The 27,615-nt window shown below is 42.4% G+C and overlaps 1 protein-coding gene across 7 annotated transcripts in view; it reads right to left on the bottom strand.

Annotated features, from left to right (window-relative positions):
* Positions 1-27,615, bottom strand: part of itpr1a (inositol 1,4,5-trisphosphate receptor, type 1a) — a 54,886-nt gene that overhangs the window by 15,441 nt on the left and 11,830 nt on the right. Inside the window, exons 7-44 of one of the 7 annotated variants that reach the window (XM_052077235.1) lie at positions 26,549-26,647; positions 25,769-25,852; positions 25,488-25,634; positions 25,283-25,378; positions 24,985-25,029; positions 23,975-24,129; positions 23,585-23,684; positions 22,746-22,906; positions 22,518-22,659; positions 22,272-22,430; positions 21,778-21,950; positions 21,542-21,661; positions 20,891-21,085; positions 20,549-20,800; positions 20,321-20,462; positions 20,086-20,239; positions 19,766-19,956; positions 19,553-19,685; positions 19,424-19,478; positions 19,183-19,348; positions 18,923-19,096; positions 18,150-18,224; positions 17,918-18,055; positions 17,698-17,823; positions 17,405-17,605; positions 17,066-17,317; positions 16,830-16,955; positions 16,620-16,748; positions 15,903-15,920; positions 14,392-14,418; positions 14,049-14,169; positions 13,714-13,898; positions 13,498-13,646; positions 13,315-13,426; positions 12,394-12,429; positions 8,596-8,643; positions 7,037-7,169; positions 5,408-5,595 (exon numbers count right to left, since the gene is read on the bottom strand). In XM_052077235.1, the coding sequence (XP_051933195.1) occupies positions 5,408-5,595; positions 7,037-7,169; positions 8,596-8,643; positions 12,394-12,429; positions 13,315-13,426; positions 13,498-13,646; positions 13,714-13,898; positions 14,049-14,169; positions 14,392-14,418; positions 15,903-15,920; positions 16,620-16,748; positions 16,830-16,955; positions 17,066-17,317; positions 17,405-17,605; positions 17,698-17,823; positions 17,918-18,055; positions 18,150-18,224; positions 18,923-19,096; positions 19,183-19,348; positions 19,424-19,478; positions 19,553-19,685; positions 19,766-19,956; positions 20,086-20,239; positions 20,321-20,462; positions 20,549-20,800; positions 20,891-21,085; positions 21,542-21,661; positions 21,778-21,950; positions 22,272-22,430; positions 22,518-22,659; positions 22,746-22,906; positions 23,585-23,684; positions 23,975-24,129; positions 24,985-25,029; positions 25,283-25,378; positions 25,488-25,634; positions 25,769-25,852; positions 26,549-26,647 (5,007 nt within the window). The remainder of the gene's footprint in view (positions 1-5,407; positions 5,596-7,036; positions 7,170-8,595; positions 8,644-12,393; positions 12,430-13,314; positions 13,427-13,497; positions 13,647-13,713; positions 13,899-14,048; positions 14,170-14,391; positions 14,419-15,902; positions 15,921-16,619; positions 16,749-16,829; positions 16,956-17,065; positions 17,318-17,404; positions 17,606-17,697; positions 17,824-17,917; positions 18,056-18,149; positions 18,225-18,922; positions 19,097-19,182; positions 19,349-19,423; positions 19,479-19,552; positions 19,686-19,765; positions 19,957-20,085; positions 20,240-20,320; positions 20,463-20,548; positions 20,801-20,890; positions 21,086-21,541; positions 21,662-21,777; positions 21,951-22,271; positions 22,431-22,517; positions 22,660-22,745; positions 22,907-23,584; positions 23,685-23,974; positions 24,130-24,984; positions 25,030-25,282; positions 25,379-25,487; positions 25,635-25,768; positions 25,853-26,548; positions 26,648-27,615) is intronic. The other 6 variants (XM_052077236.1, XM_052077237.1, XM_052077240.1 and 3 more) reach the window with 6 other exon arrangements.

The following is a 27,615-nucleotide window of genomic DNA, read 5'->3' as shown; positions in this document are numbered from 1 at the left end:
CGTAAGCAATGAACATTGTAAACTAGTGGTTTTCGAAGTGTAGCTATCGCGATACTGTACCACTATCGCGAGAAAACGCGGTAGTTCTAGCCGTATACAGTAACAGGTAGCATGCGTCACTCCACACATAGACACACGCGCGTCACAATGGCTTCAACTTCATTCAAGAGACGAGGGCTATCACCTGCGGATAAGAAGGACATACTCAGACGATACGATGCATTGCCGGAATCTCAGAAGGTACGCCCGCGGTTTCCAGGACTTCCCTCTTATCCAGCGCATTGAGAGGGAAGTCAACCGCAAAATTACGGACTCCTGTTTCCAGACAAAAGTAACGACATTTTTCTCGTGATTTGAGATGTTTGACTGAAGTTGATTCAAGTTGTTGTTTTGTTGTTTGATTAAAGATATGGACGTCCACAGTCGAAATATCTCTTCTAACTCGTCAGCAGGGGTTTGTCTGCGTGCATAACTTGGTCGTCGACGTGTCTGAAGGTGTACCTAATAAAGTGTCTCCGGTTAATAGAAACTCCGCTTAGTAGAACAGAAGCGCTTCGGCCCAATGGTGTTCTATTAAGCGGAGTGCACTGTATATATATATTTTTTAATGTATTTATTTACTCATGTGATCTTAGTTAGCTATGGTCTTGAATGCAGTCACAAAGAATTATAGACATTTTAATGGCCCAAATCTGGATTTAGGCAGAAATCGGGGTTTAATTCAGTTATTGCTCAGGAATGGGGTCATGTAGAATTAGAGCACTTCTACATCATGTACAGTGTATGCCGGCTTGCCCACTAGACTGTTGTTTTGATTATGTAACGGTTCTTATCTGTAGCACCCCTTACAAAGGCCGACTCACCAAACACACACGCACACACACACACACACACACACACACGCATGCACGCGCACACACACACACACACGCACGCACGCACGCACGCACGCACGCACGAACGCACGAACGCACAGGGTGAAAAATGACACGCGAGGGAGAAGCCTGGCCTACTTACACAGAAAAAGACATGGTGGGGAACAGGGTAAAAGAGTCCAGAGACGAAAGGCAAGACGGAAGGAATCGGAAAATAAAAAGAGGGGGGTTAGGAAATCAGATGACCGAAAGAGAGGAAGAGACACAGAATACTCTGTTAGAGAGTATCTGGGCCAGAGAGGGTTATGTAACCACTTGTCTTTTCAGGTTAAATGCAAAACTGGGCTATTGGAGGAGCCAAACTGGAAAAAAAAACCAACCCTCAGACAAAAGCAAGCCTTTGTTTCAAGCATGTGCTCATCAAATAACCTTGTGCAATGATTTTACATAAAACATTCTTTAGAACTTAACGTGCCCAATTCAGTACTAATGCAAACAAGTGTTAAGGCAACCTAAAGTTACATCTGAATTCAAATCTCTTGTGTAGCCATCGAAACACGGAGCTATGCAAACGCGCCCTAAAGCAGATTCCACAGCCTTATGCCACACCCCATCTGAGGCCTCCACCACTAAGCAGGAGCTCTCCTGCACGTACGCACCTTCAACACTCAGGGACGAGCAGATAGCAGACTAAGGAGGAAGGGGAGGGGGGGTTGCTGAGCGAGGCCGTCATCCAATAAACAACCCTGATGACGGAGGGTGACGAGCGATTGTCGGCACCTAACACCTCGCTCACATCTTGCAGTATGTCTGCGGCGGTAGCTGATGGGAGGCAGAATAGCCTTCCCTGCTCAGATCATTAGGCAGCGGTAGTGGTGAGAATGAAGCAAAGGGGGTCCGTTTGGCATCGACTGAACCAGAATGTGCAGAGACAGAAGCACGCACCATGTTAACTCCCCACCCCAGCCACACAAACCCATTAAAATTACATAAGTCGCACAGACATACTTTGCTTTCCAGCACAAACACACACAAGCAAGAGGGCGCACACTTCATTTACAGACACCCGTAAAAGTAGGTCAGCTGTCTCCGGGAACAGGCACATGCCCATGTTTAAAAGACACACCCACATGTCACACAAGCGCTCAGAAACACTGAAGTCATTGCAGAAGTTATGTAATCATATCTGCATTTGCGTGTTAATGCCACCATAGAAATAAACCGTGTGCAGTCAGGTATGTGATCCTGGGACTGGCTGGCACGACACTTCAGTCAGGGCAAACGCCTTAGAGGGGTGTGAAATCAACTTTTATTTGACTGATGGTGATCATTTAAGAACTCTTAATTCCTCCAATATAGTTTTCATCTGTAAAAGAAACATTTTGTTCAGAGTGTAAATGCTACAACAATGAATACAAAGATGGAAGTGCTGCAAAAAGCACCAGACAAAACATTCCTTTCATGGCTGCTTCAGAAAGCCAATACAAACTGCTCCGTACAATTTATGCATGAAAAAGCCGTTGGTGCATTTCCCTTTGACATGCAGTTTACGGTCCACGTATTAGTATGACGACTATTGCGCACTGGTAGAATAGCCGTCTCTTACTAGTAACATTTTTTGCCACTACTGCCCTCCACTATTGTATTACACTTGTGCACACTAATAGGACAATTTGAGGCTATGAGTCGGACAACCACATGTTACGAGTGAGGAAACGTTGTGCAATAGTTGGCTGCACGCTGCCAGTACTACCACTGACGTTATTATAAATCTACGAGCTAACATCTAGCACTTCACCAGTAGGACCGCAGACGTAGCACACAGTTGTCAACTTGTGTAATTTTGCCTCACCAGATAAATCTAGTTGTTCTACAAATATGCCCAAGTTTTCCTACTCGTGTGCAGAAATGTTATACAGTAAAGAAAGGCAGCAGTGGAAAACATGTTATTAGTAAGACACTCACTCATTCTGCTAGCGCGGATGAGGAGCGTACCAGTACGTGGACCTCAAGCTGAATATGAAGGATATTGGAAAAAAAATATGCTCCAATGGCTTTCCGTACACAGCAGTGTGCGACTAACTCTTGCACAGCGACCCCATCTGTGTTTGCATATCAATGACAAGGATACCCTGATGAGGAGATGACGTGATGGATGAAGTAACAGTGGTCAAGGAGAGGATGGCGAAAGGCTAATAGCAAAAAATGATGGTAAAAGGGAGAGAGCGGGGGCGGGGGGGAGGGACAAACATCCCAGCCCAGTGTTGGGTAAACACAGCCTGTCTGTATCCATGGAGACACACTCTGATTGGAATGAGACAGAGAGGAGAGCTGCAAGGTGGAGGCGGTCCGCTGAAAAACAAGGTCATAGCGCTTCCCCTTCTCTCCTTCCGCTCTGCGACTTGGCATCAACAAAGGGATGTTATGTAACAGCTATTTATACTCGCACTCCCTTTCCCTCGCGCAGCGCCACATCCAAACCAAGTGGAGCGGCTCCCTTCTCCTTCGCCTCTTTCACCCATCTCATCATATTTACACAATGAGAGCACAACTGTTCTTTTTCGGGGACTTTGAACAACACGAGTGAGCGCACACCTGCAGCGCGTGCTGTTGCCAGATGGCCGGGCTGAAGCGGAATCGCAATTTGTCACAACAACACAGCTAACAATCCAGGAAATGATCAAAACAAGTTTGAAAAGGTGTTCAGTTCACTGGAGTTTTGCATGAAAGCATTGCAGAGGGAGTACACAGGCCAGTAATTTCTTTCGGTGCGCTCTGAAGGTCATGAGTAAATAGTTAACTGTGTGAAAAGAAGCCCAACTTGACAGGTCAAATGAAACCGAAGGTTAACTTTGGTGAACTAAAATTGAAACTGTTCATGAGGGGAAAAAAATGTGAGCATGTGACAACAAGCAAGGTTTAGGTATACTCAACATATTTATTGGGTTAGCTAACACTCCATTTCATCGGAAGACGGATTTTCTGCACTGTGTGGGAGTTTTGCAATTGAATAACTACTTCCTGATAATTGTAGAATACCAGGGAGAAAGAAGCTCCAGTTACTCTTCAAACCCTCTACTGTGTCCCCCCCCCCAGCCTCTCTCCCCACTGCCCCACATCCGGAGGCCCAACATGACCCACTTTGGGTCGGCAGGAGAAGTCAAGGGAGCGGGAGAGGGAGATGGAATGTTTTGAAGGCTGAGACATTCCTCATTGTTCAATCACACAGGCTTTATGTAACAACCCCATCACGTGATGCAGCTCTGCCGCAGCCGTGGGAAGCAAAAGTATTATCTACGCCGCGGCGGCTTCCTTGCTGGAATCTGATTATGTGAGCCCCATGATTGCACAACAGCCCATAGATGGGCAGACTGATCACAAGACACACATCAATGGACAAATACATCATTGGGGTAAAACAAACAAACAAAGAGCCAACCAAAACGCCATGGGATGAGTCGAAGCGCAACTACAACCCTCATCTCTGCTGAGAGGGAAACAATTTTAAATATTACATAATCAAGTACACACTGATGGTTTAGTGCAGGGGTCCCTAAACTACGGGGACCCCTGTACTAAACCATCAGGGGCACATTTGACCCGGCCCTCTAACCCTCCTGTAGTCCTCGGGTCAAAATGACCCATCACTGTTAAAAACGCCCCCAAAAAACCCTAAATGATAATTTTTTACCTTGAAATTTTATGAATTTTCCTAGATTGCCCCCAACTGCAGAAAATTGAAATGTTGTTTTTATTCCCATTTCCATGGAAGCTGTACAAAAAAAGTACAAAGTTGGTCTTCGGGGCAAAATGACCCATGACGCAAATAGGGTTGAAATCAAGGTCACAAAGTTATTTACACACCAAAGAATGTTTCAGTGTTTTAGTTGTGTCTCAGATCAATTAGTAGAACACGTGAACAAGACGGTAGCAGACATAAACAAGACAAGATAGGTGGCGTTCTCATAGATGGCAGAACTCTTTTTTGGTGGATTTCAAGGGGCTATAGAGAGAGTTGTTTAGTTATTATTTATTTCCTGTTTTTTTCTGTGAAGAACTCAGAGAGGGTTATTTAGTTATTATTTATTTCATTAATAGCGTTATTATTTGTTTCCTGACTTTTTTTTCTGTAAAGAACCTGGAAAGGGTTATTTGGTTATGTGTGGCTTTCTGGGAAACAATAAATTTTTTAAGCTCCCCTACGATCGTTGCTGTTACAAACTGACACCGGCCCCCCATCAGAGAAGGGAAAAGTTATGTAGCCCTCACAGGAAAAAGGTTGGGGATCCCTGGTTTAGTGTATGCTTTGAGATAATTGGAAAATGGCATGGTGAGGGAGATGGGTTGCTGCCTTATGTAATGTACATGGGCAGCTACGCTGGCACACTGACCTATATACTCACAGAACCATGCATTCTTGCAGATCGACGAGCAGTGAAAACCATGGCAAACTGTCTTCATTTGATTGACAGATCATGTACTGTACTGCCGCAGTGGGGAGATGCACTTGTGGGCTGGGTTTTTATACTGACCTGGATGGTGGTGTTTCCGCCCTCCAGCAAAGCAATAGCCAGGAGAATGCTTTCCTGGAAAACTCTGTCACTGGTGGTGTTCATGATGAGGTCAATCACCAGATCAGAGGCTCCTTCTTTGTCCAGGTGGCACTGCACCTCCGCTAGGCTCATTTCCCCACGACTCAGGCCCCCAGGGCCCCCTAGCACTATAGAACAGTGTGGGTCAACATGGGAGGAGGAAGGGGGAGGGGGGCGGGGGTGTTTACAAAAGCAGCAATGTGATTGTAGTAACTGAGAACAACATACACTTCAAAAGGCAAACCCGCACAATCTTATTCAAAGCCACTATAAGAGCTGTCCCAAGAAATGAGGAAATAATGATCAGTTTTAATTCACACCGTCAAAAAGGTCAGATTCAACAATATGTTTATAAATTTCATTGCAGTGGTGGTGCAGTAAAGATGACATACTTTGGTAGTCCAATATCATGATGTCTTGCAATATCATTTTTGCAGGAGACTGATACACTTTTATGAGTTCACAATGAATCGTTATTCATGAAGATATCATTAATTTCAGATGTGCCCCTGAAGCCCTTCAAAGGATAAGCAATATTTAAAATTGATTGATGAAGCGTTTTTATGAGACTCCGAAAATTGTTAAAACACTCACACACAGAAACGTGGTTCAGTATACTGTATATTCGTACACATGTGTGAGAATACTACACTAGAATATGTCTGTAATAAGTGGAAAGTACGTTTCCACAGGTTGCAGCAGATTTGCACATTGACTCGCCACAAAGCACGTGATACTCCCAAGTAGCGTTCCATCATGGACCGCATGACAGAGACTGTAAATGTTGGCTTATTGTCAATATCCAAAACGAGACAGAGGCATCAATACATCCTTTGAAATGGTGCATCATACATGTCCTGTTTCAGAGGCCCCCAAAAAAAGAAAGGGTGCACCAATGGGCAGAGAGGGACTGCTTTGATATTTTGACTGCAGCATGTAATACAATGACTGCGTTATCAAACTATGATAAGTGGTCACGCTCAAAGGGCAGGTCTGTGCACAACTTTGAAAGCGATAAGAGCTCAGGGTCAGACAGATAGAGAGCCCCATCCTTGCCTAACATATCTAGAGGCATTTGTTTTACTACAACTACATGAGGCATACAGTAATCCCTTGTTTATCGCGATTACTGTGGACCAAAACCGCCCGCGATAAACGAAAATCCGCAAAATAGTGACCAATTAACATATACATACAAATAATAATAATAATAATAATTTTCTTAAGTCCGCAAAAAGTCTGCAAACAGTCCGCGAGAAGCTGCAAAACAACAGCGAGTCACATAGAGCAACATATACAGTACAGTACTGTTCTCCATGTATGTGTGTGGTTGGTTTTTTTGTGTGAATATGTTTGAAAAAATCTGCGATGCACTGAACCCGAGATAAACGAACCGCAAAATAGCCAGGGATCACTGTACATATTTGGCCTCAAGATAAGGAAATATTCGAGATGGACTTCATCCGCTAATGCCGTCACTACTGGCCAATCACACAACAGTGAAATCAATGTTTTCAGTGGTCTGCGTACGAGTCCCGAGAATGTACATTCAGCATCAGTGTTCGGCACCTGTCTGTTTTTTGCTGGGTCCTACAGGGCTGAGGGGGCCACTGCCGAATGACGCCAAGCTGTCCCTCCGCCCTCCACTCCGATGGAAGTTGCCATAGTAACGGTTCACCAGAATCTGCCTCAGTGCCTCGCCCTATCAGAGGCAAAAAAAATAAATAAATCAATGACTTGACTGCAGCCATGTGGCAGGAGGGGTGGTTACGTAACGGGACAGTCATCATTCGTTTTGTTGCGGCGGACGTTTATCAGAACACAATATGATTGTCATGACTATGTGCAGGCTCTTCAACTGGCAGGAACCCTCTCAAACATTTCAAAGGTTTAAACATGAGCAGAAGCCACATTTCACGTCATTTACCACCCACTGAGCTCAAACTGTGATTGCTATCGTCAGTGACCCAGCGTAATGACATTTGAGGATACGGTCTGAAGGCAGACCCGATGCCAAGTCTCTCACACTGTGACTCATCAAGTGTTGAGCAGTAAGCGGCACAACTTTGCCGTTGTCATGGCAACGGCAGGCCGTAGCTACCTGACGAGACCTCTGATGGGACACCGTGACGGAAATGAAATGAAGGCGGACGTGTGTGCGATTACGTCAGTCTATCAAACTGTGTGGTCCAACGATAGGTTGTTACACGACATCTGCTCAACAAGGGCAGAATAAGATTTGGTAGTTAAGTGTGATGGAAAGAAAATTATGCGTTTATTACTTTTCAGCAGAAATTAGTCATGCTTTAAGGTTCAAATGAGTGAAAACCAATACACCATATTGTGACTGTTTCAAGGTTGTTTCTCATTGATAATCGGTGTCCAGATTTCATTTTAAAGTTTTTTTTCTGTTGTGTATTATCCTCTAGACTAGAGCACTGGTGTCAAAGTCAAGGGCCCGGGGCCAGATCTGGCCCGCCACTACATTTTATGTGGCTCATGAAAGCAAATCAAAGCATGTCAAGTTCCCTGATGCTTGTCTGAACCATTTTGTCTGAACCAAAATTTCAAATTGTCATATGTAATCCACAATAACGGTCATTATTATTGACTTCTGATTTGAAAACCAGTCATTTATCCATTTGTTGTGCACTGTGTATGGGGATTCAACATTTATATGGTTTCCCCAAATTCATAATGGCCCTCCAAAGGAAAACATAACTACAATGTGGCCCGCGACAAAAATGAGTTTGACACCCCTGCTCTAGAGTTTTATCAGCGTCCTGCTGCAAAATCGCTGTGCTGCAGTTGAAATTGGGACTTGCTGACTTGACTCAAGCTGTAGTGCAGCTGCTGACTCTCACAAACTTGTCTCATGATTGTGTTTTGCTGTTGGGTCTGCCTGACCTCTTCCTTTCTGTGAGAAGTAATTGGTTATGGATGATAGCGGCTTCACAACAAGGCTTTTATGAAGCTTATCTAAAAAGGAGCCGCCAACGCACAGAATGTCCTTGCCTAAATTTCTGCATCATCAATATTATGCAGCCTTTCTGAGATAGGTAGGCATATGGCTTCAAATGCAGTGTGACTTTCATTTTCCCCATCTTGTTACGGATAAATGGACGTACCCTTTTCTGGTCCTCCAACAACTTCTCAGGCTGGTTCTGATCCAGCTGCTGGGTGCAGTGATGGGTGTTAGGCCAAACAGATGCAAGCAGAGGGGTTTAGCATTCATGCGTCAAGTTAAAAAACAAGAGCACAACAAAATTAAATCCATGCAAAAGGCCACGCAAAGGTCTGCTGAGAGCAAGTCATGCTTTTGGTATCAGAAATGACATATGATATTGCTAATGTACAGGAAGATGTATGTGTTTTAAAGAAAACTTAAAAACACTTATAGCTTCCTTCTTAAAATCAGTCACCATAACTTTACTTGGCTGTTTGAAAGTGCTCTATAAATACAGTTGAGTTGAGTTTTCAGTTCACGACCACAAGTCATCAACTTTAAAGCCATTTAGACTCAAGTATGATACGCAAATGTTCACACGAATAAACTCACATTGATAATATTAGATCAAGGAAGCATATTTTAGTTTGAACCACACTAGGGTCTCCTTTCATTAACCACCTTTCCATGTACTTCTTCGCATAAGAAGTAAAGCCTGGTCTGATGCTACCATGGCAAAAGCACAGCGGGGAGGAAAAAGATTTTTTAAAAATCGGGTCAGATGTCTGCAAAGCCAACACTTCATGAGTAATAGAATAAAAACAAGCGTTGACTCAAACCACATCATATTTAAAAGTCAAGGATGAGTAAATACAATGATGATTTATAATATCAAAGTTCAGAGAATGGACAGATGGAGAAATTGGAGATATGGGGATAAGGAGCTTTTCTACATTTTTTGTTCTTTAAAAGCACATGGAAAGAGCGGAGTCGGGTACTAGGGCACTTTGAAGTGCCTACCATACGATTACTTACTGTACTGTGTGTACAATAAGATAGCTCAAAGTGCTAAGAGTCAATGCTCTACATAAGTAGTTATGTAAAAAGGCAGGGGGGGATTGGCTAGGTGAGGGGCAGAAAGGGTTAGTTACATAATCAATCCAAAAGGAATCAGGTCACTAAACCAGTGACACAGAGCTGCTTACAGCAGCCATCTGTCACGAAAACACAAGAGTAGAAGGGAAGACAACACTGACACTTTCACAACTCAACTTGCCAGTCGAAATCAAAGTCAGGAGCCAATTATGCCGAAACTACGCGAGTGATGTGTTTTTTTGAGCTGTGCCTTACAACTAGAGCTCAACAAAAGGCTACTAAAAATGTAGGCATGTTGTTGGAGATCATATAAAATATGAATCTCTTAAGGAGCTCCTGGGACTTGATGTATTTTTTTCTTCCATACTCCTGAAATGATTCTCACCCTTTCAGGGACAGTGCTTATTACAGAGGACAGCTTAACATGTTATCAGGTTACAGGTTAATGATTCATTCTTGGTGCATGAAACGGTTAAGGATCCGATCTCTTTGTATTTATACATAAATTATATATTGTTTCTCTTGCACACCAAGTGTAGAAACTACAAACAATTCTACAGACGCCACATTAAACCAAAAGGCAGCAAATGCAGCAAAGACGTATTCGGTTCATGGTCGCAAGTCTGACCACAGACACCACCGAGTAACCCCTCACAGCTGCCACATCCACCCTGACTGCATCACATTCTACCAAACTGGAAATTCCCTGGGACAAACCCCCTTGGTTACAATCGCAACTCTTAGTTCAACAAAATGACGTACAGTGTATGTGACAAGCACGTAAGCCGAATTCTACAAAATAGGCCTGTGAAAGTACCGAAAACAAAAGCATCTTTGTATGCTGAAGTTGAAACTGTTGGTGGGACACAGAAGCACTGGTGTAGATCACTAGCTTGCTTCTGAGCCAAAGTGAATAAATCAACCTAATGTGGCAAAATCTTATAAAAATTGAAAAACAGATCCCACGAAATGTTTGGGAGGGAGAGGAGAGGTGAAAGGCATGAAGCATGACTTACTCTAAATGAGGGCTTGCGTAATAAGACCGTGATCAGGCACACGCGCATGCGCACACCGCACGCACGCCCACACACAGAGTCTAGGTGAAGAGGCAACTTGAGTTGACTTATATAAGTCTGGGAGTCCATGTCCCTGACATTTAGCAATGGCTTAGGTGCCCACGAATGTTGCTCCTGACTTTGATGATTCAAAGTTGATTGCAACATCGCTGTGAAACAGCTTTATAAACAGATGCTCCAGAAATCTTTCACTCCTATTATAGTAAATGTTATTAGTTGTGTTCCTTTTCATTCACACAGTTCTCCCTCATATGTTAAGGTATCAGAAAGGTTCCAGGACTTGCGTCACAATGACATGTTTCATAGCTTTTCCCTTTGAAAGTAATCGCCCTCGAGTTGACAAATTTTCTCTGCCATGCTTCGTGCACTCCAGACCTACACCTACACTCAGTGGCTTGGCATTCATTAGAGTGTACAGGGGTACCTAATGTTGTGACTGGCGAGTAGGCGACATGCAAGAGTGTGTAGGTGTGGATGCCGAGGGAATTTAGAATACGGTAGTTAAATAAAGACTTGTGTCACGGTTTAATAGCATGCCGCATGGAAACGAAGAGACTGCAAATATGCAGACTGACACATGGAGGGACAAATACGTTTCGGCACCACTGCCATTTTTATGTCAGAGACAAGAGATACAACACATGACAGGTGTGCATGTGTTGGGGTGTGTGAGAGTGTGCGTGTGTGTGTGTGTGTGTGGGGAGGGGTTCTCTCTTGCTGCAATTCTATCCCCCCATCCTCGTAGATCCTCACAAACCCATTTTTAGACACATGTGCACATATACCCACAAAGACGCACAGCATGGGTAAAAGGCTGCTGCGCACTTTTATCCTCCACAATTACAGCTGAAGGTCACAAAGCAGCGGAGGGGCTGAGTTCCAGGAAAGAGAGGGGGAAAAAAAATGCCGAGTTCTTATGTAACCTCAGCCCAGAGTTGGAAGGGACCCAGGAATCGTGCAGTTTGCAGGGAGGGAAACTAGGACACAACCTCAATGACTGCTACTGTCGTCACAGTTCCGCACAACTCATTAATACGTGCATATGGCACGCACACGCAGTCACACACACAAATGTGTACACACACACACACACACACGCGCGCACACACACACACTCACACACATGGTCACAGTGTCCCCTATCGGCACTGAGAGCGCATACATGAGGAAACACCATACACGTAGGTGAAAATTGGCAAGAGAAAATAAAACCTTGATGAAAAGTAAAACATAAGAGCACTTTGAATTATATTGCTTTTACCATTGTTGCTATCTTTTTAAAAGTAGGTTTGAATGGGGCACGGTTTGAGGGATACTCTCAGAACTCTCTCGCTACAATACGTAGTAATACTATTTTGTATGTCTGCTACTTTGCTTGATAATATTTTGTAGCCATTGGATGACACGTATTCAATAATGCCGGCATGCACCGACCTATGCGTCTGTTTACAACAGTAAAATTATGTAATTAAAAATTAACATTGCATAGAACAAGTGTTAATGCGATAAAATGCTCATGTAATGGTTGTGGTGATGCTCTGTCAGATAAACCAGCAACCAGTAACTCAAGAAAAAATACACACACACACACACACACACACACACACACACACACGCGCACATCCCATTCTCTCTTTGCCTCTCTGCTTCAAGTTGGCAATTTTCTACTCTGGTTACATTGGCGCTCTTTGCTGAAACTGACTAACGACAACACACAGCCTCAGCAACAGCAGCTACAGTTGCTACAGATATAACAGAAGCTACAAGAACGAAGGGCACAAACGAATAAGTAAAAAAAAAGAAGTAACCTTAGGCATATCCATCTCATCATCAAAGGCCCTGAGCTGAAAGAGAGCAGAAGGTTTGCGGGGTTAGATAACCGGCCGAGAAGCTCATGCAGAGGTCAACAACACAGCGTGACATGTTAGTTGAGTGAGCAATGTGGACACACTCCTCTAATTCAGTGGCTCAGAAAAGACTATCTGTGAATGCATGCCAGCCGTTGATTAAATTTGTCACATTTGGCAGAGGGATGGCCTGCAGTATTTGAAAAAGTCCTCACATGTGACAAAGATTGAAGGAGAGAAAGTCTTCAAAATAGGGGAAATAATTCTATGGCTGGCTGTGGTAATAAACGATATTTTGGAACACAGCGGATGCTTTGTAGAAACATACGCTGAAACCAAACATCTTCTTTACAGTATATATTTTTGGGGTAATGAAGTAATTCCGGTATTTATTGTATATAGATCAATAAAAATTTGACCAAAAATCTTCCACTTCTTCCAGTCCTTTGCTAGCAATTCCGCTTTGTTGACCATCTGCGCTTCACTAGCCATGCCCGGTCTTTTTGTTATTGTTAAAACAGTACATTTTATGTCACTTAATGTTTTTATGCAGAACTGACAGTGTTTTAACCAAATTGTGTTTTTAGCTGTATTGGTGTGAAACCCAATGTGACCAGTATATACACAGACACACATAAACATCCCTGGCCACTTCATTAGACACACAGGTACACTTTAAGACCCAATAAAATACAGTTAACATCAATTCAAAAGGCTTTCAGTCGTGCATATCAATACTGCAACATACAAAACTATTTAAAAGACCTGCCCTTTACAAAAAAAAAAAAAAAACGACAACAACAAAACCCCCACATTATTATAGTTCTTGAAATGGCTGGATGAGGATAGAATGGAGTATCCAGTGAGTTTGCCATCTCCTACCTTCTCACCATACCCACGGTCTTTAGTCATCATCTCTCGAAGTGTTTGCAGAACTTTAATGCAAAGTCTCTCCTCATTTTCCTCCAGCAGCTGCTTGGTATGTTTGATCAGCCTACCACAAGTACTTTCATGAATATCTTTTATTTCTACCCATATCATAATGGATAGCTATTAACGTCTTACTTGCAGATGAAACCTCCGCTTTCACACTTTTTGCGCGAGTCAGTGTTTTCTGGGAAAAGGAGCTCAGGCCGATGCAACACATCCACAAGGACAGACAATTCGGCTTGGACCAACGGACGCAGGCGGTCCTCCAATGCTGACACAATGTCCTACATCTCACAGAAGCACAGTTAGCACACGGCTTGATTCCGATGAAACCAAATCGACACGCTGTACCTGCAGCCGTTCAATGATATTCCTGTAGTCCCGTGACGCCGTCACCACAGAGTCTCTCCGGGCGGCGTTCCGAGCAGACAGTCTCCAGCTCATTGCAGTTTTCTGCACAATGTTGTTGGATTTCACAAACAAATTGTTCACTTGGTTGTCAAGGTCCACGGGAATGGCGATGGCTCTACCTTTGGCTGAGAGTGACGCACAAATGCAAGAGAGCTCAGTGCAAAGTATCACGTGCAACAAGCTAATACACTGAAACGTTCTTTGTGCAGGTAGCTGCACCGGACGAATCTGTCCGAATTGACATTTTATGTCAGGTTTCGATGAATGGTAATTACCGACATCTGACAGGACTTTAATACAATTCTCTACAGAGCCTTTCTGGACGGGGAACAACCAGTTGCAGTGGTAGACCCTGAACACCGCCTGCAACAGCTGCACAAAGACTGGCTGTCGGGTCTGCGGAAGAGAAACAATAACCTCTGATCAGGAAGCTAGTTATTATTTCACTCTGCAACGATGATATTGATCATAACAACAATCCATCCATTCTTTTTTGACAGCTGCTGTTACCATTAGGTAAGATAAACATGCACACTCGGCAAATCACTTCCTCTAAACGTTTAATCTACATCCCCAGCAGTATTGTCGTGCTGCACCCTTATTAAATCAAACTAATACCTGGAATATTTTTCCAAATAGAGACGCCTAAGCAGAGGATACAAGTATGAAAGAAATTAATCAGTTGTGTCATACAGATGCAATATAGTAAATCTAAATCTATTAATTGGACTTATTAATGAACTAATATGAGCATAGCACAAGGGAATGATGTCCAAGGATCCTATTTAAGTTTGTCATTCAAACTCATGTTCTAAAACGTTTGAAGTGATGGAATTGGAAGTGCAAAGTGAAGGTCCCAAAAAACAGTATTTTACCGGTTTACAGAATTTACTTATTTATTTTTGGATTTATCTCACTCTCAGTGTATGTGTGCAACTGCTGCTCGTGCAGAACACTTGGCACAGCACGCCCTGAGAGAGGCCAGCGCCAACTAACATGCGCTGAAATAAGCCAGACGCAGGAAAATGTAAAGTCAAACCAAGTTTTGTCATAGGTGATATGGCCTAAGTCCTTTTTGCAACTTTCTCCAAGTCAGCCCTTAGATCATTCAGAAACGCCAATATTATATTGCTGAATAGACGATATGTCGTAAAAAATTCTGTTGACGTTTCAAAAATGTTTACACGAACGAAAAAGTTCTCCCCATTACCTCTCATTTTGCCTGTGGCTACTTTGCGAGGTGGTTGGCATCTGCGGTACCTTTCAGACGAGCTATTTAATGATGTAAAATCACTCGGCTCAACTTTGAGAAATGCTAAATCTATGGGACATTTGTACTCATTGTCAAGTTTGTCAGGTTCCATGATATCCACAGAATTCAGATTTTCCCAGTGATGATACCAGATTATATCTGTACAGTAGTGCTTGCAGGATGAGTTATTTCATTCGCATTACTCAAACACTCAATGATTGAAATCATACTTTCCCATTGAATGAATAGAAATTAATCTCTTCCAGCCTTCCCCCAAAAACAACCAAAATTGTTGTAGTGTGTACAGTATGTGTAATGAAGAAAAATAGCACTCACGCAGATTCACCTCTTCACATATTGTTGTTAATATTTTTCTATTTATCTAATTTGTGGGGCAACCACTCTCGATTTTTCAGAGAGAATCATCATCATTCAAGAATTTAGGGGTGGGAAATATACATATATTTTTTTTAAATGGGGGAGAGGATTGTCTTTCAATGCAGTTAACTTTAACAGAGTGGCATCAAACATCTATATATTCTTTTTTTTAATGAATTGCTACTTTTTGCCAAACTTTTCCTTACTGTAAAGAGTAAGACTTAATGATAAAGCCCTCGTATCGCAAGTCTGTGCTCACAAGCCAAGGCAAAATAATTGGTTGGACGGCTTCAATCTCTGAAAAAGGCCGTCAAGTCAACAGACTTAAATCTAGAGACACCACCGTATTTGCTAGAGAGCAGAACTCATGGGGCCTGACATTGCTATTACATAAGGTCACTTCAGTGGTCAGCACAGTTCTAATCTAAACATCAGAGTGGGGCAATTCAGTTACAATTACACGAGGGGCACTCATAGGAGAGAACCAAGCTATACTTACATTCTGACTGATGGCCACCTGAAGCATGACATAGACATTAATAGACCGGAGGTTATGCAACTGTCATTACGCGAGAGAAAAACATAAATCTAATCTAACAGCACGTCTCATGTTAGCTGTGCTTCTCGGAAAAGTCATTCACCCCTCTTAATTATAGACACCTGAGACTCAGAGGAACAGGCGAGTACTGGATATGTCTGACGGGCAGGGCAGGACGCTCCATGGGTGAGCTCAGGACAGTACTTTGTATTTCACTACGTGCAACTAAATAATCAAGCAATATCTAATTCAAAAATTGTTTCCGAAGGACCAACTTGCAGCCTATGTATGCCTGAATTTGGCCATCGAGCTTCTCTCTCTCTTTTTCATTTAGAAATGAGTGAAAATATTCTCACACATTTATAAGTTGACACTGCATGAGTGATGCATATCAATGAATCGTTTGGTTTCATGTCCACACCCCTCAGTAAGATGAAATCATGTTGGATCCAAACACACAAAATATTGCGACAGAAACAAAAACAATAAACATGTTGTTCAATTAATGCAATAACCTGGGACCTTGGCTACTGCATTTTTTCGCCATTTCAAGACAGATTCCCCCCCCCCCCCCCCCAAAAAAAAGAGCTCTTGTACCGATTCTCTTTAGATTGTATAGGGAAACATTGAGGAACTGTAGTTCACCTTACAGTTGTTTGCATGTTATTGATTTCATACCTGCAAGGTGGTGCTCTGGTCAGAAAAAGGCGAGCTAAAAAAAGTGGTAACAATGCTCATGACCGTCTCAGTCACGTAGCGCTCCAGGATGGTGTCGGCGTGCTTACGATCGCTGGTATTGTTGCAAATCTGGGAAGAAAAAAAAATTCTCAGCTGATGTACATTTCATTTGATTTCCTGATCTATTCAATTACCACAGACGTTACCCACTCTGCAAATGTCAACAAGGAAGTTCTCAAAGAGTTTCCACATGTGGTTGGAAGTGTAGATCTCCTTCATTTCAACCTCAGTGTCTACATAGCAGTGATTTAGGAAGTTGATATAGGCAATTTTGACCTAGAGGGGTATAATACAGGTGAAACGAGACAATTTATTGAAATAATTTGAGGGATAACTATTTGTTAGCCATCTATTTATGTCATGCGGAAATCTGATGTTCAACTTACCTCTGGGATGCAGTCCTCATTGGTCACCACGCGCACAATGTCATCCAGCGGTAGCAGCGAGTTACATTTGATTTCTGTGTAGACGTTTTTGCCCTCCGTGCAGACGGCTAACAGCTCCACCAGGTGAATGTGGTACATGAGTGGACTGTTCTCATCCATGCGATCCCGTTCCGATCGCATCATCTGGACCAGCGTTTGAAAGGAGGCGCGATCATTGTAGAAGACTAAAACGTCTTCGCCCGCATTCACCAGCTGTATCACAACACAAATACATAGGTTGCCTCGAAGATGAAACATCAGCGATGACACAGACGCTAATAGGCGCGAACAGTGCATCACCTCGGCCATAACGATGTCCTGACACTTTTTGATGAATTTATTCTCTGCTTTGACGATAGTCTGCAGAAATTTGAGATACTGGACATTGCGTCCGTGTGTCTCAATGCAGTGGACAAAGTGTTGAACCACACGCTCATTGATTTCACTGCACAGCTGGAAATTATTCATGAAAATATGCTGCATGGTGATGGCTTCCAAAATCTAAAAAAAAACAGAAGCAGATCAAGAAAAAATATATATTGCATGCACGACTTTAAATGCTGGGACTTGCCATTGGTGCAACAATATCTTACCCCAGGATTGAGGAAAAGATTAATGTGCTTGTGAAGCAGAGCTTGGTTCTGCTGGTTCCCTGCGCAGAAGTTTTGTAGGAACTGATGAGCTAATCTCATGATATCCTGCATGCGTAAATCTTCACCCTGGAGTGAAAAAAATATATACAAATAAAAATAATAATCACTCGTTGGATTACCGAAAGACATAGTAGGTTACGAAGTAGCAGATCACAGACACCTTCTCATACGGGATCTGTAGAAGCTCAAGGACGACAGCATGAGCCCCCATGTTCCGCAGTAACCTCTGTTGCTGCTTCCTGCTCTTCCTACCTGACTGGCCCTCCTGGACACAAAGCCTGCAGAGACGTAGGAGGACCTAATGAAGGAGAGAACATATTAAGAAGTGCTTAAGAAACACCGCACATCTTTTTTTTTTGGTTCGTAACCACTTTTGATGGATGACTGTTTACCTCTTTTACCACCCTGTAGTTGTAACTGCTGGTGCTCTCTGGTTTGTTTGGTTTTTCGGCTCCTCCAGACTCCCCCTACAATAGATAATATATAAAAGAGCAAGGTCCAAGTGGGCTGTATTAACCTGGCATCATTATCACACGCGATCTTGTTACGACTTCAATGCAAGGACAAGTGTGAAGACGTGAAGCATGCATCCATTTGACTCTCAACATGTGGTAGCATGGTTACTGTGGCAAGTTCATCCATCCATTTTTTATTCTCCTTGGGATGAGCTGGAGCCCATCTCAGCCGACTTTGGGTGAGTCACACTCGCAGGGCAGACACGGAGACAAACCAACATTCAGTGCCACATTCACACCGTCACTGAGTGGGAACTGGAGCCTTCCCGCCTGCAGCCAAATCAGCTGAATGAACTGCACCATTAATTACACCATCTGTAACTTTTAAAAAGTCAAATTTTGATATGTTGTAAAATTGAAATGACCACACGCAGAGTTCAAATAAATAAATAGATAAAAATCCCAAACAGGTTTTTGTTGAAACACATGGCCATGACAGCGTTCAGTTGCTTATATGTTATTAAATTTGTGGGCTAGTTCAACGCTTGTTTTTTTTTTAAATTCAGGGCATACATAACCTGAACTCTCTGACCCGTGGCGCTTTACCGAAAAATATGCTTCTTTGATTACAGCACGTTTATGAAAGAGGCTTTACTGAAACCATCGTCTACAAGTGTAGTTTTCAGCATCGAATCCACATTTGTTGGTACCTTTTTATGCTCAGACTCAGGGGACAGCCCCTCTCCTGTATCCAACACCTCATCTGGACCCTGCCTTTTGTATACCCACAGCTCAGACTTCTCCACGATGGAGCGCAGTTGGTCCAGGTCGAACTTAATTTGTTTGTAATTGTCCACGTCTTGGCTGGTGACGAGCAACTGGACCTGATGACATATTCCAGAGAAAAATCAATTCCGCCGGACAGAGGAGACAAACTGTTTGGCACTCACAGTGGTTATATCTTTCATACCTGCTTAAATGCCTGAAGAACCTCCTGCCTTTGACTGAAGTGCCGAAAGAGCAGTTGGAGGGCCCTGGAAACCAGAGGGGGATAGTCGTGCATGGTCAAGTGGAGAAGGACTCTCAGGAAAGTCCGTCCGCCATGATCGTCCAGGTCCAAGGGGGTGTTCTCCTCACTGGCCGCACACAGCACAATGATTGAAATGACACATCTAGCCTTGATTTGTGACTTACATTAAAAGTGTGATTACCTTCCACCGAATATCCCTTCTGCCTGCTCTTCTATGTGTTCAAAATCCAATGCTCCTAAAATGGTAAAACTAGTCAAATCGCTGGCCATATCACTTTCTCTGAAAGATAGAGCAAAAGGTTAATCTCACCCGGCATATTGTTTGGACCTTCTACTGTTCCAGTTACAGATAATTCACTTTGGGAGTTGCTCTCGTCAAACTCTCTCTTAAAGATGGACAGCAGACAGGAGATCCTATAGTCCAGGCGGACATTTAGTATGAACTGTACAAAAGAGCAAATAATGAATGTGTCATACTAGTTCAATTTAACGATGGATGTCATTGCCATTGCATGTCCTGTACCTGCAGGATCTCAATGATCTTCAGCTTGGTGTCCATGACCAAAATGTCCTGTTTCTCCGGTTCAGTCTGAGCCTTGGTATTGTTTCCATTGGAGCTGCTACTCGATGCTGTGGGCAAAAAGCCACCACCCCGAAGGACGACCTGTGACATCAGCTCCCCAACACCATGAATGGACCTCATCACATTGCTACCTAGAAGAACATACGAATACATCCAAAAGAATAAAATAATAATAATAATAATAATGACAACGCTCATCTGCTGTTCGTTATTTTGCCCTATTTGCTTTATTTTGTACTCATCCATTCTGGGTTTCATACCTTTGCTCTCATCTCCCTTTTCCAGCTTGTTGAAAGGGAACATTGTGCTTACGTGGACACAGTCTAGAATAGCTAGCAGGATCTTGGTGAGTCTCAGTAAGTCACTGAAGTTGTAAAAGCCAAAGTAAATGAGATTCCGAGACAAATTTACCACCTAAAAAAAGAATCAGGAAGTGATTATTTCGTTGCATTACACCCGTGAACATGTTCTGTATGCCCAATTGGTAAAACTCACCTCAAAGGTGAGCTTATTCTTTTCTTTATCGGCAAAAGGAAAGCTCTGACAAACCACATCTCTGAGGTAGTTCTCAACAAACTCCATAGTCTGTGAGAAGCGCTCCTTAATTTCATCTTTCGATGTTCCGTCATTGTCATAACTACATAGAGATGATATCAAAAGGATGAATACACGTGATCATATGATAACGTGTACGTTATTGTCATAATTTGGCCCTGGACTCACTCGTCAATATCAATTTCAGATGGGATCTCTGACCACAGTCGGGCGTATTTGACGGGCGTAACCTGCTCCTGGGGGTCCCGGTCTACGTGCATGTGCAGCATCATGCGGCAAAACGAGGCCCGCAGATCGTAAGGCAAGTCTTCGTCCGACATGCAGCGCAAGATCAAGTCTACATCTAGCTGGCCAGAGATCTTGTTAATCGCCAGGTACTGCCTGTCCAAACACATCCTGGCAAATAGGTTCAGCTGATACCTATAAAAGGATAACCATACGAGAAGAACGGCGATTACTATGCAACACACCTCAAAAGGATTTCTTTGGAATCAAAAGGCCAATAACTACCTATAATAACTGATCACCTCCTGGTCCTCCTTTTGACCGTCCTTCGCATCCTGGGCCAACTCCCTGATGCTTTTACTGCGGATCTCTTTATTGCTGTCCTTCCAGAACAACCACACCTCCTCCTCATCTTCTTCCGACTCCTCAGAGTTGTCCCCAAGCGCTTCCCCTTCAATCTCGAATCTCGACAGCACGAGTCTGCAGCAGGGAAGTGTGGAGAAGAAGATAAGTTATATATTTCAAAGAGAAAATGATCACGATACACTGGCTACCAACTAGTGATGAAAAGGTTTCATGTCATATTTAGAGTGAGAAACATCATCCCAATTATAAGTAATACAGTATTTTAATTTGTTCTTTAAATAAATGTAAAACGGTAACAATGACAGCCTGAAACAAACAATTTTTTTCAGTTAATTGGTAATCAGAATCCTTTCATACCTACTGCTTACTAATCTTCACATGTTTAGGCGGTTTTACAATGAACCTCTTTTCTGGCAGGCAGGTTTGTCGTTTTTTTAATTGCATTTCATTGGAGCTTAATAATCCTAAGGAATTACAGTCTCGAAAAGAGTCCTTGTGCCTGAAGCGATACACAACACAACAACTACACAAGACTCATTTGAGCTCCCTTTCAATGGAGCGAGCACTTACTTCGTTTCAATTAGGATATCTGCGTTAGCTGGATCCAGCACAGCATTGCAAATCAGCTCCTGCGTCACAGGAATGGACTTGTTCATGGACACACACAGGTCCGACAAGTAGTCCAAGAACCTGGATATACACAAAACATAGACAATAACCAACACGAATCATTCCTCCTGAAAAACTATGAAAGCACCGTCTACAAACACCTTATTTTAGACCATCACAAAGACAGGTTTACCAACCTGGGCTCACGGTTCTTGCGGACCAGGCTGACGAAGGTGTCAATCTCCGCAGCAGTAATGTGCTTCTCCAGTAACTTGCGGTTGTTATGGAGGAGAGCTGTGATAGTGTCTTCTGCCAGAACATCATAACCAATTTGTTTCTGCATGAAGCGAAATTGCTTGGCAATGTACTCCTGTGGATGCAAATGGGTCGAGAATCAGTCCACAGTTGCCCACAACAAAAAATGAGTTTGACACCCTTGTTCCAGGATATTTGTATTTTAATGTTATCTGTTGAAGAGCCTTGGAAATAGAAAAAAAAGGCTCCATTATAATTCACTCAATTTCGGGTCAGAATTTTGTATTGTTTCACACATTATTGCGGCTGCAGAATAAAGGTCAACAACCATTGAGTTACTGGAAGGTACGTCAGAACACACTGCAGCTGCAAGCCAAAGTTAAGCCAGGTTATTAAATATCAAGAGCGCAGAACCGCGAGACCAGAAAACCTGTACCTGGTTCTTGCGGTAGTCCTGTTGGGAGTGACGCAAAACCCGGTAACACAGTCTGCAGATGTGTCTGAAGGGGGCATGGCGCTGGTCGGCGAGCTCCTCTAATCGAAGCATTGGGCCATCACCGCTGTCAGTAAAGGGGGCCTGAAGAAGCTTGAAGATCTGAATCCAGGAAAGGGGATTTGAACATGTGTATGAGATCCGACAAAAGGTGCCATCAGACAAGAATTTCCGAATTAGTAACGGTACCTGTTTAAGAATATTCTGTTCTCTCATGAGTTTCTGCCTTTCTCTGTTTGGTTTGTTGACTGTAATCTCAAGAACATCCTGGCCATTGTTGGGAATGTCAACCACAAAGAAGACCAGGTCTTCTAGAAGTTTTGTAACTGCTCTGGTTGTCCGTGCAAGAGAGAAAAATCAACACGTTACAAAGAACGAGTAGAAGATTTTGTCTTTTACTCAGCATGGGCTTCGTACCTTCTCTCATTCTGTGTGATGGTGCCTTTTTCGAGCTTTCCCGCAATACAGGCCAGCACTTTACTGGCATCGTTGGCAAAGTCAAGGTCTCGCACTTCAGCTGGGGAGACGGGCACAATGGCAAAGGCCTCTTTGTCTTCTTTCAACGTAGACGTGCCAATCTGTGAGTAGCAAAGGTATACGGAATGACAAATAGAGACTCACATAAACATTAGCCCAACAACTATGGGCAAAATATGGAGTCACACATGTTTATCAACTAAGTAATTGATCACAAAATAGCAAATTGAACTTGGGGAATTCTATGCCTCTAAACCAATGGGAAGTGTTTGGAGAAGGCCCTTTCCTGTTCTATTATGACTGTGCCCGGCTACATTCCATAATTAAATGATGTGAAGGTAAATTGTAAATAGTACTGCGATTTATCCATTTGTGTTCATATTGTATTTAATTGAAAGATGTTTGTTGTTGTTTTTTTTCTCTTCTTCTTTCTACATACATTCTTGCTGCTGGAGGCTGTAAATTTCCCCATTGTGGGACAATTAAAGGATATCTTATCTTAATGCAAAGTTGGTAAAACGACTTGGACGAGTTTGCTGCGGATGATCATGAGGACCTTGACTTGTACCCCAACAAACAACTTCAGAATCAACTAAAATACAGATTGTGATCCAACATCAATGACTATTGACGTCAAAATCAGTTTCCTCCATTTCAATAATTTTCTTCACAAATTGGAGATGAGGAAAGAAATCATTTGTAACATTCTCGTGCATTTCACATCAGTTAATCACTCCCATTTTTTTTATCGGTGCCAACGCACAACTATACACACTTACACGCAGCATGACAGGTTTTTCCTCCTCTTTATCAATGGGTTGGTTGGTGCTGTGAGCCCATGTGTTGGTGCACAGGTGTCTGAGGCGTACGTATGAGTTCCTGAAATCACATGTTCTTATTTTTCACTTATTCATGTATAATTTTGTCACTGTGGTATAACCAAAGATGCTCATACAGTAAGACAAAAGGCAGGTGACATGGAAGCTGAATATAAACAGAGGCGCTTATAAACATGTTGTGGCTCACAATGGAGAAACAAGAGCAGGCATATACTGTAGCTTAGTCATGAAGCATAACAGGATCGCCTTAATGCTCACCCAGGAGTGATGTGCTTTTATAAATCATCATGACAGATCATGTCAATTGTATGCACGGCGTTACGAAAGTACCTGGGTACGAGTGAATCTCCTCCTCTTAAGGTGGTCGGGTCCAGTTCAAATATCGAAGAAATGTCATTTCCATCAGGGACGGAGACAAGTGTGTACATGACTTTATCCTGTACATTTCTCAAACGGACCCGCAAGGCCTCTTGTTCCGAATCCAGCTGGAGGCAGAAAACATTTATTGTGGCAACCGACATTCAAAAGAATTCCACATTTTATGGAAATCAAAGGTAAGCAGCTTTGTCAGAGAAAGTGTTTCCCGCTATATCACCGTGAGCAGATTTCTCGGGATTGAGTGTGGGCAGAGCTGCAGGAAATATTGCGGATAAAAGCATTTTTGTTCCGAAAAAAAAAGAAAAAAGTATTCTCCCAGTTAAAAGTTAAATGGTTATCTTTTTAAGAAGGCTGGTTTACAAAACAGTCTTCATGCGAAACAAACTCTCAAAGTCAGATAAGTTTAATGTGTAAATGAGGCTAATAATTTTAACCACAATAGACAGCCTGCATTAATCGGAATAATTGCATAATCTAGTGAGATCAGACAGGTAGACGGTTTAGGGAATACTCTATGTACTTATCTCAGTCGAATTTGAAGGTGTACAGTATCAAATGTTGCGGTTAATGAATATAAATTTTCTGACCAACTACATATGCCATACATCTTCTATTCAAATAACAATAAATGCTTTAATTGTGCTTGACTCTTTTTCCCCCCCAACCATGATTGCCTGCAGTGATGCTGAACGAGAAAAGAAAAGTACTCATCAACTTGAACAGGGAGGAAGCATTATCAGTGCATTACCGCCATCTGCTGGTCATCAATCCAGACAAACGTGAATGCAGTCTAGCATTATAATGGTCAAGAAGTGGGATTGGGATTGGGCCGAAAACGGTTCCACTTAAGGACTCTTGACAAAAGCCTCTCTTGTTCAATTGTGTGATTGTTTGAAACACATCATTACTTGTTCTGGGAGTGAAACTGATTATGTACTGTATGAGAGCAGTGTGGCTCTTACTGAGGCGCGGGACTCTAAACCCTCCTCTTCATATTCAGGATTCACCTGTAAATATAAAACAACACTTATTTACCTTACTTGACAGTTTAAATATAAAATTTGAGAAAACGCATAGGCGCGCACTTTAAATAGTTGCTCTTGAAGAAGGCCTTGCAAAGCAATCACAATCTCCATTCAACCAATAACCGTCAATTGTCCACATATAATATTAGAAATGAAAATAAGGTCTATTGACTTCGGAATATCAAATTAAAGCCAATAAATGACATTATGTTCCACGGTTTTGTGGTGGACTGACCTCTGCGGCAAGATAATGTCCAGTGGCCAAATGTTTAAACCTGAAAAGGCTGTTCCAGTAGCCTGCTCCTCCTCGGCAGGGATCATGTTGTACGACCTGACGTATAGACAGTAAAACTGTTACAGGCACAGGGTTTTATTGAAGAGTGACATAGCGAGGGAGTTTGAAACAACTGTCCAGACATCCCTTCCCCCCGCCACCTCACCTCTATTTCCCAGAGGGCTTTGCTGCTAGTTGCTGAGGTAGCTGACTGCCGTCCAGTGGTGCGAAGAAACACGTATTGTTTTTTTCTGTGATCATCACATGTGAGGAATTTTTCCTGCTCCGCATGAAACAAGCGTACCACGTCACCCTGGACAGAAGAACAATGCCTTTTATTTACTCTTTACAGTTTATCAGGGAACAAAATGTATTGTCGTGGATTTAAAAAAATGACCAGTCGTAAGCCTTAATTAACTGCGCCTGACTCGCATTCAATCAACAAACCCCTTTTAAGACGATCTCCTGATTGTCGCTCCATTTCATGAACAAGACGATCTTCCAGCTTGTGTTACAGTTGACTGAATTCACCTTAAAAAAATGAACACAGGAGACTGATGTCACTCAAGGGACAGTCAAAAATGTATTCACAGTTAAAGGACGAGGGTAGTGTTTAAATTGATTCATCATTGCATGCAGTAAAGAAGAAAGATTTTTCGACCTTGTAGATCGACCATGAATTATTTTTAAAGTCAAGTGAAGTCCCGATCACATTTTTTGCACACAAGTATGAGTCATTTATCTTTAAGTATTTATAAGTATTCCGACGACAAAAATACTTTAAAAATTTTGGGGATAGAGCTATTACAGCATGATAACTTTTGTTGTCAGCAGTGGTTCGATTCAAGTAAACAAATCAAATATTTTATTCTTTACTTTAGAAATTAAGAACATTCAAAAATCCAATCTTTTTCAGCCAAGGTCGAGCAGCTGAAAATCACATGATTGGCAAGTTGGGCCCTGTGGGCAAGACGCTTATGAAAATAACTTTCTATAAATGACCATCTTAGCATGAATAGAGTTTTGTAGGAGTTAAAAAGAAGCCATAATGCAAGAGCTAAATCACAACATTGTGAGTACAGAGAGAGAGAGATAAGTGGTGGGGCTTTTCTATCAGCCGGCTGATAACCGAGCAGCGGCAATATGTTAAAAATAGATTCCCCACAGCCAAACACGCCCACTAAGAAATCAAATGACTCCAGATGAGATGCATCAGCGCCAGCAGACCTCATTGCATCCGGGGTTATCCACGAGCTGGTGTGTACTGGCGTGGAGTGGCTGGCCTGCGTTCACCGGGTTCAAAACCACTTTGTCACCAATCACCACCTGTAATCGCATAACATGAAAAAAATTAAAGCCGTGCTTGTTGACAAAAGCAATTTTAACCATGATAGCACTGATTGTGTTTGACAGCTATGTGGATTTTATTGACCTCTTTTTTTTTTTTAACGTATTTAAACTTTTCAAAAGCGACACTAACCACTGCTTGCAGCAATGAGTATCTTGTGAGGCTCAAGCTGATAATCAGGCCTCCTGTAAAAGCTCAAATGAGTCCGGGAGGAGCTTATGCGAGCTGCTTGTTGCCAAGGTGCAAGCTGACGACACCATGCTAGTGCCAACAAAAGATTGGTGACCAGGTAAAATCCTACTGTGGGCTGGCAGAGCACCATGTAGAGATACAATAAATGTGATCTGATTGGTGACTCATATACTAACGCTCGGTACATACTAAAATGTTGTTGGGCCTGTTTTTTCCCCACATGTAAATTGCTTTTAATTGCATTGCTTTTCCTTGACAGGCCTTTATGAATATTGAACCTTTTCCAAATACTTCTCATGCTACTACGTAGTCAAATTGGGGTGAGTCTATACTATAACATCATTTGTTGCTTTGATACTTACACTTGGAAATCTGAAAGTATTTGTATATGATGATGTCAGAGATTTTCTTCAAGATGTGTGGGCAGTTTTGTTTTTTTTAATACCCGTGTACATATGGATGTAGCTTAATCAATGTTAAAAGAGGAATGGAGGTCTGAGGTACATTTTTATGATTTACAAAATCCAAATAAAATCATCGTTGGTGTCTTAGTTTCAAAGTTGCCAACTGAAATGTAGAAGCTGATATTTTCATTTAAAAAATTGAAAATAAAATAATTAAATACATCTGTTGCTCATAGTCTCGCTGTGCAAAGGGGAAGGAAACAGGACATCTGCCCATCACATTGTACTTTTTATGTCAGGGATGCACCAATTTATGAGCCAAACATGTGTCATCAAAAGACTGCCATTGG

The sequence above is a fragment of the Hippocampus zosterae genome, chromosome 9 (genome assembly GCF_025434085.1).
Source record: "Hippocampus zosterae strain Florida chromosome 9, ASM2543408v3, whole genome shotgun sequence".
In the NCBI taxonomy this organism is placed as follows: Eukaryota; Metazoa; Chordata; class Actinopteri; order Syngnathiformes; family Syngnathidae; genus Hippocampus; species Hippocampus zosterae.
Note: the sequence above shows the minus strand (reverse complement) of the source record. Positions and strands in the feature narration are given on the sequence as shown.